At 25.3% G+C, this 14602-nt stretch overlaps 2 protein-coding genes across 6 annotated transcripts in view; both read right to left on the bottom strand.

Moving 5' to 3' along the window:
- The window catches only part of LOC101236604 (radical S-adenosyl methionine domain-containing protein 1, mitochondrial), a 79214-nt gene extending 78955 nt beyond the window's left edge, over nucleotides 1-259 (bottom strand). For both annotated transcript variants that reach the window (XM_065803644.1, XM_065803645.1), the window contains exon 1: nucleotides 67-259. In XM_065803644.1, the coding sequence (XP_065659716.1) occupies nucleotides 67-171 (105 nt within the window). In that variant the 5' untranslated portion in view covers nucleotides 172-259. The remainder of the gene's footprint in view (nucleotides 1-66) is intronic.
- A 2165-nt stretch (nucleotides 260-2424) lies between these two features.
- Nucleotides 2425-14602, bottom strand: part of LOC100198903 (thioredoxin domain-containing protein 11) — a 37302-nt gene continuing 25124 nt past the window's right edge. For all 4 annotated transcript variants that reach the window (XM_065803640.1, XM_065803643.1, XM_065803642.1 and 1 more), the window contains 10 exons: nucleotides 10434-10514; nucleotides 8785-8878; nucleotides 8573-8679; nucleotides 7940-8008; nucleotides 4939-5049; nucleotides 4111-4831; nucleotides 3855-4000; nucleotides 3025-3134; nucleotides 2869-2949; nucleotides 2425-2524 (listed from right to left, as the gene is read on the bottom strand). In XM_065803640.1, the coding sequence (XP_065659712.1) occupies nucleotides 2440-2524; nucleotides 2869-2949; nucleotides 3025-3134; nucleotides 3855-4000; nucleotides 4111-4831; nucleotides 4939-5049; nucleotides 7940-8008; nucleotides 8573-8679; nucleotides 8785-8878; nucleotides 10434-10514 (1605 nt within the window). In that variant the 3' untranslated portion in view covers nucleotides 2425-2439. The remainder of the gene's footprint in view (nucleotides 2525-2868; nucleotides 2950-3024; nucleotides 3135-3854; nucleotides 4001-4110; nucleotides 4832-4938; nucleotides 5050-7939; nucleotides 8009-8572; nucleotides 8680-8784; nucleotides 8879-10433; nucleotides 10515-14602) is intronic.

Below are 14602 nucleotides of genomic sequence, written 5' to 3'. Positions count from 1 at the left end.
TTATATTATAAAAAATATTATATGATTATATATTACCTAATAATAATATGATTATATATTACTTACATGTATGTAAAGTGTTGCAGTTTTGGTTTCGTGTGCATTACGTTTTTTTAAAAAGTATTGAACTGGCCTCCATGACCAACGAGTAATCTTTACAAACAGGATCATATGTGTAATTTATAACAATCTTTATCATCAAACATTCCTCATAGCATATATTCCTTATTTCATAGCATATATTATATAAAGAAAAGCTAGAAAATCAAATTAAAAAAAAAAAAAATTAATTAAAGCCAAAATTAAAGATAAGACCACCTAACCAAATTAAAGATAGGACTACCTAACCAAATTTTTAAAAATCTTTTACAATATAATAAACAACGAATGGACATTTAAGCTTATATTTCTGAATTATTTAACAATTATTTTTCTGCATAATTATGCTTAAGTGATAATTATATAAAAGTAATAACAAAAAAATATAATTATGTTAAAATGAAAATAGATACTAATAGATAATTATACAATAACTATATTACAAGTTAGTTACAACTGAAAAATACTAGAAAGAATATATTTTAAAGCCAATGCAGTCTTTTTAAAAGTTGTCAAGTAAAGCTGTAGTTTGCAAACACCTAAACAGTGCTACCTAAACAATATGTGCTATATAGTGCTACAATATGTAACAGTGCTACATGTAAAAGCCATTGGAACTTATAAAACATAACTTTACATAATTTTACATAATTTGATAGTTTACTTTTCCACTAAAAAGGGGTGCATGCCACTGGTAAAGAGATTTTGATACAAGAAGACAGACGATGCTATCTATTTCATCAGTAACTTGACAATGACATGTGCCCATTCTTTAAATAGTTCACTATATGTTTGCGATAATAGTAAATATGTAAATTTTTAAAAAATGCAAAAATATACATTAAAGGACTAGATCAAATTGTCAAGCCCAAGTAAAATAAGAAAAAAATTGCCAACCTCAAACTGTTAGAGGCTAGCATCAGGTTGGCAAAAATAATTTGACACAAAGGGCTTACCACAAAATATGGAAACGAGGTTGGCTGTTAGGTTGGAATTGCCAAATGCTGACTCTAATTCTAGGGCTGATACATACATACAAACACACACACGCATACAAACATGTAAACACACACACACAGATGCCATCTAGCTTTATCTTGTATAGAACTTATATCAAAATGACCCACTCCTTGGTGTAGTTAAAACAATTACAAATTATTTGAATTCTTTTACTTGAAATTAGCATGATTTTATCAGTGTATTATGTCCGAACAGGAGCTTTAGATGTTATAATTTTTTTTTGCTTCAGGTTTTTTTTAAAATAAAAAGAAACTTTTCTTTTTTAAATGTAATTTTCAAAACCTTTTTACTAATCCTAATAGTGAATCTAAAGAACATCATTTTGGAGTCTAAAGATCAATTTCGCTCATCAATGCTAACACGAACTAAGTTAAAAGCTTTTGAAAAAGTGCCTAATTGGTACTAACGTATATTAACTAGATATAGTTGTCAAGTAAAACATTTCTTTCAATTTTCACAAAAAAAAATAGAACTCTGACCAAGAAAGAGTTTATAATTAAGAAAAACTGCCAAGAAACGATCAGAACAAATCATATTATTAAACTAAGATGTTCATTTTACCTAAAAAATATATTTACTTAAAACCTTATTCAAATTTGGGCAAGTGATTGGGATATAAAGATTTTTTTTTAAAAAAAAAGAATCTTTGGTCTGGGTATTTTCACTACAAACATTTATGTTTATGATACTGCAAAATTTATCATTTTCATTTTTTTAGTCTTTTCATAATTCACAGATCTGATCATTTAACGGAAATATGTCGTAGTCAACGAAATATCATACAGATGTTATAATATTTAATTGCCTTAACTACAGAGTCTTTAAATACTTCACTATTTGCAATAATAGCAAATATATAATGATAACAATTAATAACTAAAACTAGTTTCCTTATTTTCTTTTTTCTGATAAAACACACACTGGTGTCATATACCTCTTTTCCACCTAAATTATTTAATAATGCAATTAATTGCATAATTTATGCAAATTTATTGTATAACTATTATACCTTTAATAAAAAAAACTTCTTTTAAGGTTTAAATAACTTTTAAAAACACAGGTTTATTATGAACTTGGATTTTATTTCATTATACAAAAGTTTTATTTCTTTTTGTTATGTGGATGTATTATTGCAGAAACAGTGCTTCATGGTATTGCAGAAACAGTGCTGCATGGTAAATATAAAACTATAGATTTTTATTTCAAAATATTTTAAACAAACTTAAAAAAAAATTTTTTTAAGTTAAAAAGAAAGAGTGTTATAGTTGAACCAAAAGAGGACAAAATACATTAAAAACAAACATATGTCATAAATTATATTTAATTCAAATATTTTTCTAAAAACATTACAAAGTTTTGTGATGAAAAATCCAAATCATCGCCATAATGTATTGAATCAACTTTTCTAAAGACAAAAGTTAAAATATTTTAGATACAAACACAAGAAGTTTATGTATGTGTGTATATGTATCCCCAAAATCAGTTTGACAAGAATATCCATGATAATTTAGGTGCAAATACTCTTGTAAAGCATTTGCTTAGCAAATACTTGTATTAAAGAACCTAAAAGGGAAAAACAACTCTTCCCTGTAAATAGTATATGTTTTTACACAAAAAAACATAGGAAATATTTCATAACACTAAAAACTTTCTGTAAATAATAAGAACTAAGAAAGTCTGTCAAGTTATTTTACTCTTTAATCTGTTTTTAATCTCATGTAATTCGAGATATAAACACAAATATAATACCTATGTTGTGGAAAGAGTATAAATGATGGATAGCGACTTGATGTATAATGCCATGGAAGAGGATTTTTATCTCCATCAATTCTAAAAATTAAAAGGTTCTTTATTATGCAAAAATATTTTAAACGTGTCTAAACTAAAAATTACATGCAGCATTACCTAGCAAAAACAATATCTGATCTTTTGTAAGTGTGAGCAAGCTTCAAAAATTGCAGGTTAACAGTTTTACATATAGCACACCATGCTGCATAAAACATAACAAACACATTCTAAAACATAACACATTTAAAAACTTCGATTATTTTATAATTTCATTTTTATAAGTAAAATTTTATGTTTGTATAAGATTATTTTATAAATAATTTTTTTTTATAAGTGTGTTTATATAAGATAGAGTCATTTGTCATAAGTCATCACATGATAAGTCATCACATTTGTCATAAGTCATCACATGAGTCATGATGATCAGATGTTAAACTAATTTGAATAACTTGAGTCGTCAGATATTATATTTTTCAAATATTTGTTATGATCGACTTTTTGATTGCGCATTAAAAATTCATTTTGTAAATTACTTGTACAATTAAGTTTAAAAATGTTTTCATTTTTTTTGGCATTTTAAACAAGTATATAAAATAGTCATGATATTAATTATAATAATTATAATTGTTTAATGTTAAAAACAATCTTGTTATTAGGAATGAAAAACATTCAGTTTTGTATTAATAAATATATTATTTCAACGGTGTTATGACCACTTAATGTTATTCCAGATTTCAAGTGAACACTCATTATATACTATTTAAGATTTTAATGCAGTTTAAAGAAATAATAATACCATTATGTCAACTAATTTGTTAATAAATCATTTAAACAAGGTCAACCTAATTTTTATTTAAAATGTCTGATAATTAAAAAAACAATTGAGTTATAAACTGGTTATGATCTTGATAATAAATGTTAACAAATAAAAAAATATTTTACTATACCTTAGTACTTTGCAAAATAAATTTTTCAAATGAATCAGAAAATAACTCAGTAACTTTTCCCGATTGAAGTAACTTTTCTTTCTCTAGATCTAAGCTTTTAAAATCTTGTTGAAGTCGACCATTTGTAAAATTCATAATTGAGTCAACTGGTAAGAAAATGAAACAACATTTTTTATGAAATATCTGCACTAGAGAAACATTTTTAAATAAAATCAAATAAAAAATTTAACAATTTTAAATAAAAACAACAATTTACCAATAACATTGTATGATAGATTTGTGGATACAAAGCTTTCTTCTAATAACACGTCAAGAATTAGCAAACTGGGTGTATGGTGTATACCAACATTGTTCAGAATAAACTTATATTTATCATAGTTCATTGTATAAAAACTAAGTGTTCGATTGGTATTGCATGCAAGTCCTTTAAACGATTTTGCTAAAGAAGAACTATTTTTAAAATTGCAACAGGGTGCAGAAGAACCACATTTCCAACTTTTTATATGTTTGTTGTAGTTTTTCAAATGATGTTTCTTGAAGTTTTTTAATTTTTTTTTATAAGCAGCTTCTAAATGTAATTTAAATGCAGCCTGCTGCAAATTTAAATTTTGCAATTTCTTTATAAAAGTTATTGAAAACTCTTTCTGAGAATAACTGTCATTTAGTTTAGTAGAAGTATAGCTTAAAAAGTCATTATCTGACAACTTAAAACAACATACAGAATAAGAGTCTTGAAAAAAATATGAAGAAATACGATATGATAAGCAATTTCTAGAATCCTGAATAACTGGAATGTGATATGACATAAACAAATTGCATTCACAGACTCCATAACAAAACTGGCAGTGTGTACATATATTTCCTTGATTAAAAAATGTTTTGCAAGTATTGTGCTTGCATGAGAATTTCTTTTTGTGAAAGTTTTTTTTTTTTAAAGGACAGGAACAGTTATAATATGTTGATGCAACATCCTCAAACTAAAAGAAAATTTTGTATTAAAATCGCGCTTCTTTACAAATTTATCAAATTTACCTTTAAACTTGAATTTAAACTTAAACAAAAAAACACGCAAATCATTAAATACCTGAGTGGATAAATTTCCATTGGAATAAGCCAGAAGAGCAATAGGTGTTTGTTTTAGTAAATCTAGGTAGTGACTTGCATCTGTTGCATTTGGAGTCAACTCTGAAACAACCTAACAAATAATTTTAAACATTAACACAATTTTGAAGCATTTAACAAATTAATAAAAATAGCAGTAAACAAAAAGAGGTCAGTAGAAAATATCTGTTTATTAGCTTCACACCACTTCTTCATCCGATATGCTAGCGTAGATGTAAACTTGTGTTACACTGATTCCTTCCAAGAATGATATACCATGGATCTTCTTGACTTGACTCTTGAATTTTTGCTTGTGTCTGGTAATGTTTATACAACTTTTTTTTCTTTCCTCCTAATAAGGGCAAAACCTGTAGAATGGTTTTCTTGAATTTTGAGGCTCTTTTCAAAAAAGCTGATTCCATTAACAGCTATCAAATATAGGAGTATTACCAGTGCAGTGTTACACATAAATAATGTCTCAGTTAGTACTTTCAGTTTTTATTTTCAAAACCAATAAATCAATCTCTTATTTTGCAAATCTTTTAAAAACTCATACTTTTTCTACATCAGATCATATGATCACACTTTTTACAGCTATCTTAAAACTAGAATTAACAATATTATTTTTGATCTTTGTGTCTTTCTTTTTAATCTTATTAGTGTGTTTCTTCCTGATGGTCCTTGGGCTGATGTTTTTGCCTCTCTGGTATTGCACCATCTATGTAATCTTTTGGATTCATACAGATTAAGAAGCTTTTATTTGTTCTCTTCAAGTTTCCACTCTTGGTTTTTTCCTTTATGTGCAGCTGCTACTTCCAATCATTTCATCTTATTATCACTTGAATATGAAAATCTCGTGAAACTGTATAAATTATAAGTATTAATATTTTTATTTCTTGAAATCTTTTTATCTCTCCTGAAATCAGATATCTTTATATCAGTATATTAAGGTCAATTATTACCAGATCTGAATCAAGTCAATCGAACTAAATCTCAAATTTTATCACAGAAAATAGGTTCTAGAGACTTTTGGAAATTTTTTTAATATTGTCATTGACAAAGTCAACTCTAATATTTATTAATTCAACTCTAATTTAGTCAACTCTAATATTTATACATGAGTCTCATCTTATTATTTCTCCCAAGGAATTATTTGCAAAGAACTAATTCATTAATACAACTCTAATTAGACATAAAACTCAAATCTATATTTTAAAACTAATGACTGCATACTTTTTGTCATCTCAAAAAAACAGGTTAATCCACTGTTAGACATCCAAATTACTCCTGCTTCTATTGCTAAAGTTATTTTTCCCTTTTACGGCTTTGTTTATTTTCAGCTATAGTTTTTTCTTCTACAGCTTTGGCTCAGAAAACATTCTTATCACTAATAATAACTATTCTAAACTGTCTTCTAAACTATTTAACAAATACTTAACTGAACTTTGTTTTTCTTTCTGCTAGAAAATACCATCTATGGTTCTTTTTTTAAAAAAATCTATCTTCTTTTAACTAGACTTTCTAATATTATTAGCAGTCTTCAAGTTTTTAATTAACAAACCTATAATATCACAACTTTCTGATAATCAATCGAGGTTTTAATCCTCTTGTTTTAGGATTTGTTAACTGCAGTAAGATTCTTTTGTGCCTTAAGTGAAGCAAAGAAGATGAAAGCAGTGAAGCAAAAAAGATGAAAGCAGTGAGGAAAAAAGATGTATGCAGTGAAGCAAAGAAGATAAAAGCAATGAGGCAACGAAGATAAAAGCAGTAAGGCAGAGAAGATGAAATCAGTGAGGAAAAGAAGATGAATACAGTGAGGCAAGAAGATAAAAGCAGTGAGGTAAAGAAGATGAAAGCAGTGATGAAAAGAAAATAAAGCAGTGAGGTAAAGGTTTTTGATATAACATAGACTTAAATGTAATCATTATGCTGTGACAACTTGAGGCTCATAACTAATGATGAAATTTAAACCAAACAAACTCACAACAAGAAACTTCCTAGATGCTTGCAACACATCAACTAAAAACTTGCAACTTATTATCTAGATAGATCATCCAGGCCATATTTTAAAAATACAGAAAATTGTTTGGGTAAATATGCCATTAAATCCATAATACATTTTCCCTTGAATTTGCTTTAAGCCGAGTTCTATTAAATTTTTTTCCAAACTTCTTTAATTTTTGTATGAATGATGAGTGGAAAAGCTTAAAAAAGAAATATATCAAATATAAATTTGCATGTATGGAAAACGTTTTGGATATCCAGAAAAACTAAAAATTGAGAAAAATATCCAGAATTCTGGAAATATCCGGAAAATCCAGGAAAAGATAATCCCTGCAACTAGAAACTTCCTAGAAACTTGCAACAACACATAAACTAGAAACTTCCTAGAAACTTGCAACTTGAACAGTGGTTGCTTTATTGGGTTTGAACTTAGTAAAAAAAAAGCATAACATTCTTTTGTGTGGATGTTGCACAATAAAACTGAATAATATTTTAAAGAAACAAATATATAATTTAAAACAGAAATCAGTAAAGAAATTAAAAATTGTAAAAAATTTCTTTTTACCACCTAAAGACCCTTGAAATTAATTTTTGTTTGTTCAAAACTGCATATTTATGTTTTCTTTTTAAATTTCCAATATTTTATATATAAAAAAGTTTATCAGTATAAAACTACCTAAGTTAATTGAAACTACACAAAATGTCTTCAATTACTAAATTACTAACTTTTAAATACTTAAAAGAGTGAAGGAAAGGTTCAAAATATTTTTTAGCTTTTTAAGTATAACTTTATGTATACTATAGTAAAATTAATAGTTTTGATTCTTAATTATCATAAGTCCCGATATAAGAAAATATTTTACTAAAAATGTACATCAAAAATTAAGTTTAAAAAGCATTGAAAAATAAACACCATCATTCAATTTTTAATATTTGTGATAAATCTAATGACTTAGCATGCATTACAATGATTATGAAACCTGTTTGATGTTTACAGATACCCAATGAACGATGTCATCAACTGTATATACTCCACTTGATGGATAGCACTAAAATAGATTTATAAGAAACTAAACTAGTAAAGGTTAATACTGAAATAAATTTATATTATAGTTAGTTGGTAATCAGCAAAATACTCATTAATAAAGTCATTAATGCAAAAAAAATGTAATGGAATTTACTATTTAAAAAAAAAACAATTCAAAAACTTGAAAAATTAAATTTTAACTTAACTTTTAAAATTCAGCAAAAAAAAAAATTGGTTTTGTTTATCTATTGTTTATTGTTATATTGTATGCATTATGTAGGCATGTTTAAAAACATCATTTATCAAAACAAATATCATATATAAATGTTGTACAACAAATATTATATACAAATGTTGTACAAGATATATTGTTGCATTTATTTAAATGGTTAATTACTATTAGAAAGTATTAGAAATCAAAAAGAGTTGCTATGAAAAACTTGTTTTAAGGTCAAAATCAAATGCTTTTCTATATTTTGATGTTGAAAAATGTATAAACAAAAATAAAAAGTTGAACATTGTTTAAATAAATATTTGTTTTAAAAGAGACAAATGGTATGCTGAAAAATAGTTTACAAAACTTTACCTTTCTGTTTCTTAAAAAACCACTTGAGCAGATCTGACCATGAAAATTTAGTTTAGCAAGGGCGGCTAACTCAGGATCTGTAATAAGTCCAATTTTAGGTTTATTAACTAAAAGTAGAAAAAAAATTAGTTCAACTAAAATTGTTTTGGCTAATTGGAATTTTTTTTTTAATTCTGAAAATTATTGAGTTTTAAAAAATTAAATTGACAAACCTCTATTTATGAGACGAACAGAAGCACGAAAAAATGCGGTGTAACGATTTCCATTTTCAATAAAACTTTTGTCCATAAAACTTACAACATGATTCTAAATATATTTTTAAAAATAAATAAGTTGAAATAATAAATATAATGAAATATAGTTCAAAAATTCTATATAAAAAATTTTTTTTTAAAAAAAGAAAGTTATATATAATATGTTATATATATAATGTGTGTATGTATATATATATATATATATATATATATATATATATATATATATATATATATATATATATATATATATATATATATATATATATATACAGCCCTTGGAATTAGGGTCACCATTGGGCAATGCTGACTTTACTGCTGACCTAAAAGTCTTTGAGGTCGGCAAAAAATTGCTGACCTCGTTTCTATTTTTTATCCAAGGACCTTCGTATCAAGTTTTTTTTGCTGACTTGATGCCATGAGGTTGGCAAGCTTGTGTCTCTCTTCATGGCAATTAATCAGTAGAAAATTATTAAACTTGATGTAGGTGATTAATTTTGCTGCACACAGGAGAAAATTTTTTTAGTTTCAATTGATAATTATGTTTATTGATTTGTTTTGTGCACTGTAGCAAGTTTTATTCATTTTTAATGTATAATTTGTGTCATTAATTTTATAAATACATAGTTCTGCTATATTTAACTAGTTTGTTTTGAAATATGACAAAAAAATAGTTTTTAAATAAATTTTTATTATTCAAAAATCAAACTTAAAAGAAAAACTCGATTTAAATCATTTGTCATCCAAAAAAATCTTTTGATTTAAATTAATGTGATTTAAATCAGCCAACCCTGATGAAAGTGAGAAAAAAGTTATAAGGCTCTAAAGTAGTCTGTTTTGACCAATTGTAAATTGAGGGGGGGCCACTGTTTCATGTTAATAAGGCTATAATTTTTGAATCGTTGTACTTGGAAGTCAGCAATTTCAAATTAAACTATCTACATAATGCACATAATAAATGTAAAAATATTTATATATATCATAGATCATCCAGGTTATTTTTTAAAAATCCGGAAAATTGTTTGGATAAAATATCCGGAATATGATTTCCCTTATTTTCCTCTATATATAATACAAAAATATATTCCTAAACTTACATATGTATGGAAAACGTTTTGGCTATCCGGAAAAACTAAAAGCTGAGAAAAATCCAGTATTTCGGAAATATCCAGAAAAAGATAATCCCTGATATACATACACTCTTCCCTGCGTAACTGTAAATTAAATGGAGATCCCTTTGAATTAGCATTGATTGAGAGAGGAGGCAATCAAATGGAGCATGTAGATTGGAAGATATTTTCCTAAATCAGAGAACAACCCCCTTTCCCCTCTTTTTTCCCCTCCTCCTGCAATTAGACAAAAAAGAGTATATACAATAATAGTTTTTAACTAAATAACTTACATATATGACAATAACTTACATATATGATAATAACTTACACATATATGATAATAACTTACATATATGATAATAACTTACATATATGACAATAACTTACATACATGTTAATAAATTTTTTACTTACATGATAATAAATTTTAGTTTTAGAATTGGCAAAACAAAAATTAGAATATACTTTATAAATAATATATAAAAGTTAACTTACATCACTTTTTAAAAAACTTGTTAGCTGTTGTTCATTTCCTATATATAACCAAGGTCGAACAGCAGATTGGATAAAATCTATCTAAATTTATAAAAAAAAAATAACAATTTGATATTTACCTGATAGTTAATGACTAATAATTTCTTAAAAGTTTACTAAATAATCAAATCCATATTTTCTATATTGATGTATAAATGACTCGCAAATGTTTACATTCTTGTTTTTTAAAGATGTCCACATACTTGTAGGCAGAAAAAAATAATATTCAGAAATTTTCCAGTAAAAACATTGAGATATTTGTATATTCTGTTAGGAAATTTATTCACTGTTTTATTTTTTAAAAGAACTAAAATATTTCAAAAAGTTGTTGTGTAGCGAATCACTCAAAAAGATAAGAAAACTTATGTGGATTTAAAGTTTATAGAGTTTTTTTTGGAAAATCAATTTTTAAAAGTAGAAGACGCAGAAACTGGATTAAAGCTAATGGATTAGCCTAATCCATCTGATTTCATAACTCCAATTTCTAGTTCGATCTAAAAAAGAGAAGAAAAAAGTATCCTATGAAGCTTTATGTAAAAAACGACAACTATTTGATTATCAATACTATTATCTACAATATAGATCTTAATAACTATACCAAGAAAATACATTATGACACCAAACCACCTAATAATAAATCTACTATTTTTAAATATTTTCAACACAATATTTATATAGCAGACCTTTAAACTTTTTATTTTTAACTAATGCAGCACAAAAGGTATTCGAATTATTGAACTTGAAAAAATAAGCTTTAGTTGAACAAAATAAACATATTTCATACCAAAATCGAACATCAGACAAACAAAATAACTTTATTCAGACTTATCTTAAAGAATGTTTATGTCCCTCTTCAAAAGAGTTAAAACTTAGTTCACTTACGATTGCTGTTGGAGGACCAGGAGAACATCACAATGTGGTGCTTATAAAGCTAAAACGAAGTCCATCAAATAAAGACACTGCTTCTGCAAATTTTATTTAATTCTCTGACTTTGGCAGGATGTCCAGCAGTCTGTATTTTTTTAAAGTAATTTATAGAGAAGCATTTTTTACAGATTAAAAATTTAAATATATTTAAAGGAGGGTAATAGTTTTATTTTGTCTTTTGTCTTTTTTTTATAATTACTTAAATTTTTTATAATGGTATAATTTTTTCCAAAAAAAGTCTTATGAATATGCTGTAAACTTTCCTAACATTTTCTGTTGATTTGTCACTACTTATGGTTAAATTAGCAATTTTACAATATAAAATATTTCACTTTTTATTAAATTTCAAAAGAATTTCAAAAAGCAAAGTTTAAAAAGCTTATAAGAACTTTATTGTTTTTGTTTTAAAAGAGAAATATGAATTTAAAATTTGCAGAAGAACTGCTTGAAACTTAATGAAAAGAAATGCAAAAAAATAGTTGTTTGTGTGTTTTTATATAATAAACTTATGAATGTATTCTTACAAAGATTTAATGTTTTCTCCCTACAAGTTTGCGCGTGCATGTTGGTTACAAAAAGATAGGATGTTGCACAGCAAGTCATCTATATGACTTTTGTTATAATATTGCAGTATATAACATTTTACAATATTGTCTCATAACTTTTGTTTTATATTACAGTCATATATAACTTGTGTTATATAATATTGTCATATATAACTTTTGTTATACAATATTGTCATATATAACTTGTGTTATATAATATTGTCATATATAACTTTTGTTTTATAATATTGTTATATATAACTTTTGTTTTACATAATCTAATATAATCTGACATTAAGTTACACTAATTTTAATGAAAGCAAAAATAAAAATTTCACAAAAATGTATTTTAAGTATTATTTCTGAAAACGACCTTTATATAAGCTTCTGCATCCTGACAATGCACAGTGAGCCAGAGGTGAGCAAAACCCCTTGAAACCAACTTCTATATTGGAGTAATTTCATTTTATAAATGTAATCTAGAGAAAAAAATTTTCCTAATATGATTTTTGAGCTCAATATATCAATTTTACCACGAAAATGGCAATATTTTATCTTTTAAATATTAGTTAAAAAAAAGAAACATAAAAAGGAAATGAGGCCAGTAAAACAATTTTACAACATTTTCATTTCTTAATGGCATATGTTAGTCCATAGACATCTTATATTGAAATAAGAAGAAATATGAAAACTTATTTTTTATGCTTGCATTTTTTTAAAGTGTTTTTTAATAAAACCCTTTAACATGCAACCTTTTTAACATTTATCTTTACACAAGCAGAAAAACACTAGGCTACACATTTGATCTACTTTAAATTACACTCTCATATATATATATATATATATATATATATATATATATATATATATATATATATATATATATATATATATATATATATATATATATATATATATATATACATATATACATATATATATATATATATATATATATACATATATATATATATATATATATATATATATATATATATATATATATATATATATATATATATATATATATATATATATATATATATATATATATATATATATATATATATATATATATATATATATATATATATATATATACAGGCCTTGATGGGAAGAAATGAGTGCGAGAGCAGCAAAAAGCTTTCCTAAAATGAACATGGCAAGCTATGCTCCTTTAAATATTGTGAGAGCTATCTATTTTTTCATTAAAAAATTAATTTTTTTATATAATTTAATTACAAAATTTTGGCTTTATACTTGTTACAAGCCAAGGGCGCAACAAATTGTTTTTTTTTAAATGAACATTGACATTTGTATCTTTATTTAACAACAAACATCTAATTTAAGAGATATATGTTATATAAGGAAGTTTTATTTTCAAATTATTTTTATTCTAGTTAATAAGTGATGATGCTTGTTGAACTTAATTTTTATTTCTTCAAAACAACTTTTTACACATTTGCATAGTGCGCATAAATTAATGAAAATTAATATCCAATGACCTAACGATTGTAAATTGTTATCCATTGATACTGCATAATACCTTTTTCTCAATTTAGCTTGTTAAATTTATTTACAAATAAAAAATACAAACTTAAATAAATTTAAATAAAATTTATTTACAAATAAAAAATACAAACTTAAATAAAATTTATGGAACTATGACAACGTGATTTTGTTTAACAGTTTTTTTATTAGCAATTATTTTGTTTACGCAGTTTTTTAATGTACATTTTTGTGGATTATTACTTTATTTTGTGTTAAATTTATGTGAACATGTGTATAAAGATGATTGATGGAGGAAAAAATGTATTTTTTGTATTTATATATGCAAAGATTTTTTATTTATGTAAAAAGAAAAGTTTAATTCAGTAAAGAGAAATTAGTTAGTTTACAAGAAAAAAGGATTTTTAATTTCTCGATATGTTGAAAGCGAGAAAACTACATCATCTAGTACATTTAATTTTAATGTTGCCTAAATAACTTTTCTAAAATGCCGTTTTTACTAAGAAAGTTGTACTTTGAATGGGTCAAATTTGTTTTTTTTCTTTAAATAACCCCTAAAAAAAATGGAAAAACAGTATATTATTTGTGAGCAATAACTATTTCATGCCAATATTAATGTTTAACACTAAAACAACAAAGAGCACAATGAGGTATATACCCATACAAACTATGATGACATTGTTTTACAGTTACGATACTAAGTTGTTCAGAATGAGAAAAAGTTAGGGAAAAGTCCAAGACTCCAATAAACCTGAGGAGGTCAAGGAGCTTTTGATGTACTTATGTATGATGTATGTCACCACCTAGATTATTATTTATAAAAAAAACAAAAAGGTAACAAAGTTCAATTTTCTTGTATGTTATATTTTTATATTCACAATATCAAAGAAATTAAGTAAATAAAATAAAAATAAAGAAAATACTATCTTGACAACCCATGACTATACCTAAAATGACTACCTGTGCAATCATACCATTCCTGGAGACCAAATGTACCCAGATTTGTATTCAACTTCAATTATCTATATTTAGATATACAATTGTCTTATCTAATTGAAAAACCATTAGGAATTCCCAGGACCACCCCAAAATGATCACCTCTACAGTTATGATCACTCCCAGAGACCAAATATGCCCAGATTTGAACTC

The sequence above is a fragment of the Hydra vulgaris genome, chromosome 08 (assembly GCF_038396675.1).
Source record: "Hydra vulgaris chromosome 08, alternate assembly HydraT2T_AEP".
In the NCBI taxonomy this organism is placed as follows: domain Eukaryota; kingdom Metazoa; phylum Cnidaria; class Hydrozoa; order Anthoathecata; family Hydridae; genus Hydra; species Hydra vulgaris.
Note: the sequence above shows the minus strand (reverse complement) of the source record. Positions and strands in the feature narration are given on the sequence as shown.